The following is a 6,000-nucleotide window of genomic DNA, read 5'->3' as shown; positions in this document are numbered from 1 at the left end:
TTCTTGGATATAGCAGCCAGGAAATCAATCAAACAATATATTTCATTGAGCAAATTTGCTACAAAAGATCTCTCTAAGATGGTAAAAAAGCAAAGATGTCACTTTGAGAACGAAGTGGCTTTTATTGCCTCATATGCATGTGAAAACAAGACAATGAATAGGGAAGACCTAATGTCGTTGAATATTGAATATACTATGAGCTCCAAAAGACTCCTTAGCATTGTTGAGACATAGTCTCATGGCATGTTGTCAGGAGAGACCAGTAGCTGGAAAAGGACATCCTACTTAGAAAAGCAGAGGGTCTGTGACAAAGAGGAAGACCCTTAGTAAGATGGATTGACACAGTGGCTTCAACAGTGGGGTCAAGCATAGGCATTGTGAACATGACGCAGAGCCAGGCAGTGCCCCATTCTGTTGTACGTGGCGTAGCCATGATTTCGAACTTACTCTCCAGCACCTAACCATAGTTGTTTGCTATACACACTTCCAGAATAGCATCCTATACACCATAAATAATTTAAAAGGCACATCTTGAATTCAAGTGAAATTACAAAATAAAAACATTGTCTCTATTTGTGTTTAGCTCCTGATTTGAAAAACTAGGGTTGAGTGAAATCTAGGTCGGTACAAAATAACATTGTTGTAGCAGCACAGAGAACATTCAACCACAGTGCTTATCCTGATTTTATATGGTTTTATTTTTTTGCTTGTCTATATATTTTTCCTTAATGTTTTGAAAGCTATTATACATGTGTCAGCTTGATTAGATGTTATACTTTGTAAATGACTGGTCATTTTGAAGTAACTCTTAAGATACGTTTCTCAGTAGTTGACTTATTTTTAAATGTTATGTTCTTAGGGACATGTAGAAACTATCTTTGACTGCAAATTCAAACCTGATGATCCTAACCTTTTAGCAACAGCTTCGTTTGATGGCACTATAAAAGTCTGGGATATCAACACATTAACAGCAGTGTACACTTCACCTGGTAATGAAGGGGTTATCTATTCCCTTTCATGGGCACCAGGTAAGATTTCTTTTATTGAAAGTTGGAACTGATTTGTCCCCAACTTTATGTTCATCTGAATTCTGTTCTTTCCATTAGATTTTTCATGCGCTTATAGAAACATTTTAGTACCAACATGTAAAGTTAGTTTAGTTTATGTTTTAGAATAGACTACCTGCAGAGAGACTTGGGCGCCTAGGACCCTGCATAATTATATGGAAAAGCCGCAGTAAATCAGGGTCACTGTGTTAGTCTGCGTAGACCAGAGAAACAAATGCCTAGACACTCACCTATGTATAAGAAAGAGGTTTATATACAAGAACAATTGAATATTGAGAAAACATCCCAGCCCAGTCCAGATCAAGACCATAAATCCAATGTTAGCCCATATGTCTGATACCAATCTATAAAGTCCTCTTCATACTCACGAAATGCAAACAATGATGCTGAACACAAGAGGATCACAGGCCAGTGGGTTGGAAGTCTTGTAGGTCCAGTGGCGTTGGAAGCACCTCAGTGCTGGCAGGATTTTCTATATGTCTTCTCCAGTTCTAGAGGTCTGCGTGCATCAGGGTAGGCCCATGTGGCTTCTCCAGCTCCCAGGATGTAGCACCATGTGTCTTGTCAGTAGAGCGTCTCCAAGGGAGTGAGTCTTGTCAGTAAAGAGTGCAAGGGAAGGAGCCTAGAGAGGGAAGTGTCACCTGCCTCCAAGGAGGAAATACAGGAGTTCCCAGAATTCTCAGAAGAAAGCCATGCCCACACAGAGGTCTCATTGTTTATGTCTTGATTGGCAGGCCAGACTCCACCCCTTCACTCTTAATCCTCTCAAATTGACACCACATTAAGTAACTACCACTGTCACCTTGACTTCTCTGATTTTAGCTGTATTTATATTGGTATGCACAGTTATAATGATGTTACGTGGTACATATTATCCTGTGAAATTATTTATAAATCAAATCTATAAAAAATTAAATTCATAGTTTTAGAAAGGAATTTATTATCTCAAACTGAAGTGGATGCCCTTTCCTGCTATAACTTCTTTTAAAGTGTGAATGATTATACAGCAACTGAGACCATCTAATTCTGTGTGAATCCACCTTTGTAATGTTAAAGACCGTTTTGCCATAATAAAGTGTGGCATAAGGTTGACACAGCCTTTTCTATGATCCCAGATGGATGATATCGCTGTGCCTTCTATGTATAAGGTCAAACTTCAGACAGTTTCTCCCCAAACAGTTTTTACTCCCAAGTAAAATTTTCATTTTAAAAGGAGGATTTTACTCTTTGTATGGTTTAACTTTTTGTCCCAGTAGTTATATATTAATTTTCACTTGTATCCAGGAGTGAAGAAATTCTGTAAGTGAGGTTAGCCCCCAAGCTCCTACTACCTGGAATAAGCTATGTCCACTCCTAACAGATAAGATATATCTTATTTTTAGCTTATTTCCCTGTATAGGTGAATTCTTCAATCTATTGAATTCTTAAATTTTTCAACCTACAAGCATTACAGATATTTCCCCAAAGTCTGGTGTTCTCATAGAAGTGCGTACATAATTTTTAGTGCCTGTATATAGATGCCTGAGTCTGTTAAAATGAATTGATTCTCAGATGGGTTCAGACACACTAAAAGGTTAATTACCATTTTATCTATCCCTCATCCCTTACAATGAGGAAAAATATCTAGAGCAATGTTTACTTACAACATTAAATTACAGTAACTTCTTTAAGCACAACATACCTATTGTTATTGTAGACACAGGACTAATTGGGGGGTGGGAGGAAGTGTTACTTCACTAATTAAGGCATACAGCACAGAAAGAGCTAACAAGATATCTCACCTGCTCCCTCAAAATTTCTTGCTATGTTTACTTTTTAAACATTGTGCTAGCCATCATTTATTAAGTGGCATAAGATCCAGAAGGAAGGGTAGCTTACCCAAGTCAGTGGCAGAATCAAGACTTGATCAGAATTGTCTGTCTTACTCATAAGCTTATGTTCTTAATCATTGCAATATACATCATCTTCACGCAGGGTCCCTTGGCTGGGGACATAGGAGTTGGGCCAGTCGCTGCAGCAGCTCAGCATTATAGCAATGATTTGTTGACCATTTTTCCTCCTATAGAAGTATATAAGTCTCAGTCTAAAAATGAAATAGATAGTGGAGCTGAAAAACATGGTTTTCAAATAATAACAGGGAAGCCTAAGCTCACTTAAAGAATTCTTTCACTCCCTGCATTGAGAATTTGCATCCAGTAAAAAGGTTGGAAAATCTAAATGTTGTCATTATTTCCATCATTATTGATGAATTTTGAACTAAAATGTGAATGAACCCTTAAAATTAATGTTGACAAGGATATAAATAGATTAGTAAAGAGATGATTTATAATTGTTTCTATACCTTAAAGTAACCACTACAGGAAATGAGGTGGGGGGAAACTGAAAATGTTATAGGAACCTCTCACTCATAATTTAGAAGCATGTAAAGGGGAGCATAATAAAAATATCAGAAATATGTTGAGGATGTGTTTTGTCATCATAGTATCTTCCCTAGAATAATCCCTACATATTCATATGCTGCCTGGGCACATAAATATGGACTGGACAGAAGACAATATTGAGGAACTGTTGGCAAATTCTGTAGCTGGGATAGTTTTGTCATGTTAAGAAAAGGGTCACAATCCCTGGAAAATGTGAATGGTTAATGTGCTAGTTGCTAACTAAAAGGCTGGAGGTTCAAGTCCAACCAGAGACATCTTGTAAGAAAGGCCTTGTGACCTACTTCCAAAGAAAAATCAGCCTTTCCCACCTGGAATCGCCACGAATGTGAAGCAACTGCACGGCACCTGGGAATGGTTGGTGGTCTGTAGACACAGCCACGCTGAAATCGTTTCAGGGACTGGCTCCACAGAAATCCAGTAAGAGTTACAGGGCAAACAGGATGGACTATGTTTTGATAATCGTTGAAGTGGTATGATGGGAATTTATTCAACTCATCTCTCTATATTTGCATATATTTGCTTATTCTCACCATAAAGAGAAACTCACTATCAATGCAAATCTCAAGTCTTATATCATCAACATCATTAACTTTTTTTAAAGAATTGTATTTGTGGCAAATGTTTAATATAATGTCTAACGAATTATTTCCTAAGGTGATTTAAATTGCATTGCTGGGGCAACTTCCCGAAATGGTGCTTTTATATGGGATGTTAAAAAGGGGAAAATGGTACAACGATTTAATGAGGTAAGATGTATTTATTGATAGCAGAATAAAATAATATATTTTGCTACTTCATGTTCTTAAAATGTTTTCCCCCTTAATTTACCAGTTAATAACCAGGTAATACATAAGTTTTGTTTAATACGTTTGTTAATAATTTATATAGTTGAAGCCTTTACTTGGAGATGCTTGAAGCTGACAATTTATACAAAACATTAATTTCCTGACAAGGGGTGGACAGTGCTGCAGTGATTAGTGAATGCAGAGCATTGGAGGAACTTTGCCAACTACCAGGAGGCAACTGTTCTCCCTGAAGAGGAACCTTTGATTATATAAGTTGCACCCTTCCTCCCCCCTCCACATTCAACCCTCACTCTGCCAGCCCATCCCCAGGAGAACACAATTCCCATATAATACATTAGGAGCTAGAAGAAGAAAAGAAGAAATGAGCCTGAAAATGACATAGGTTTAAATTGTTGAGCCTTAGAAATCAGATCTCTGTTTTCTACTTGTGATCTTTCTGCATCTTGTGACCTGAGATAGCTACTCTTTTGTACTAGGACAGACAATCCCTGCTTGGGGTCGGGTAACGGACTTTCTCTATCATAGGGACACTCCTTATTTTTGTCCATGTATTTTTCAGCATTCAGTAGCAGCATTAAGGTCAATATCAAAATGACTCACATCCTAGGTAATGAAAGTGGGAAAAATTAACAAAGCCAGCTTTGATTAATAAGTGGCAGAGACCTCCGAGAAGGAAATGCAGACTTAGAGATCCATCAATGCGCTTCTCAGACATACAACCTACAGCACCTTAAGCTAGATGAAGAAAGGGCCTTGTTTCATTTTCATATCGACCTTTTAAAAATGGGCCCTCCTATAAGTTCCCAAAAGGTAAAAAAAAAAAATTTTAATAGCCAACTGGAGATGCCATTACAAATTTGAAACTGTATATATGAGGGGCTTTTAAAAATTCATGGATAAAACAGAATTAGAAGATAATGGAATTTTTCCACCATCAACTTTTTGAATGCTCATAAAACTCGGAAAAAGAATCAGTTGACCCAAACCCACCCCCATCGAATCAATTCCAACTCATAGATGGGCTGTCAGGCAGAGCAGAACTATTTATTCTATAGGGACACTGAAGCTTTCAATCTTTACAGATCATACTGCCACATCTTTCTCTGTGGAGGAGGTAGTGAGTTCAAACCATAGGCTTTTTGGTTAGCAGCCTAATGTTTTAACTCACTACACCGCCGCTTTTGTATCTGCCCTTAACTTTAGCCACATTTTAAGTACCATATAAAATTGAAATGTTTTTAAAGAACATCTTGAAAGTAATTTACCACAACCTTTAGTCACCCAATGACACAGTTTATGAATGATATTTCCATGTACAATATAGTCCATGTTTGTAATACGTTAGCATCATACCAGCTACAACTGTTCTGACACTCCCACTCCCACAGTGCAGAGAGCACATACATGCAGAATGATTTATTATACAAATATGCTGGTTCAAATTTTTTTCTTACAAAAATGAAACCGACATTTGGAGGAATAACAATTGTACCAATGGCCATGTTTTCTGTCTCCCATGCAGTTGTAGGAGGACTAGGCTTAAAAGCGGGTAGATCAATTTTTCAGTCTGGTATTGCTGGCACAAGGTGCACCCACCAAGCCCACTGCCCTTCTGACTCCTCGTGAGCTTGTAGGACAAGAAGAACGGCCCCGTGAGTTTCTGAGACGGTAACTCTTTACCGGAGG

At 37.9% G+C, this 6,000-nt stretch overlaps 1 protein-coding gene across 1 annotated transcript in view; it reads left to right on the top strand.

Moving 5' to 3' along the window:
• WDR17 (WD repeat domain 17) overlaps nt 1–6,000 on the top strand; it is a 112,114-nt gene that overhangs the window by 55,053 nt on the left and 51,061 nt on the right. Inside the window, exons 8-9 of the mRNA XM_045286574.1 lie at nt 860–1,028; nt 4,163–4,254. Of these exons, the coding sequence (XP_045142509.1) occupies nt 860–1,028; nt 4,163–4,254 (261 nt within the window). The remainder of the gene's footprint in view (nt 1–859; nt 1,029–4,162; nt 4,255–6,000) is intronic.

This window comes from Echinops telfairi, unplaced genomic scaffold, assembly GCF_000313985.2.
Source record: "Echinops telfairi isolate 266 unplaced genomic scaffold, ASM31398v2 ScPeMD7_9;HRSCAF=40, whole genome shotgun sequence".
Lineage (NCBI taxonomy): Eukaryota > Metazoa > Chordata > Mammalia > Afrosoricida > Tenrecidae > Echinops > Echinops telfairi.
This window is presented reverse-complemented; position numbering and strand designations above follow the sequence as displayed.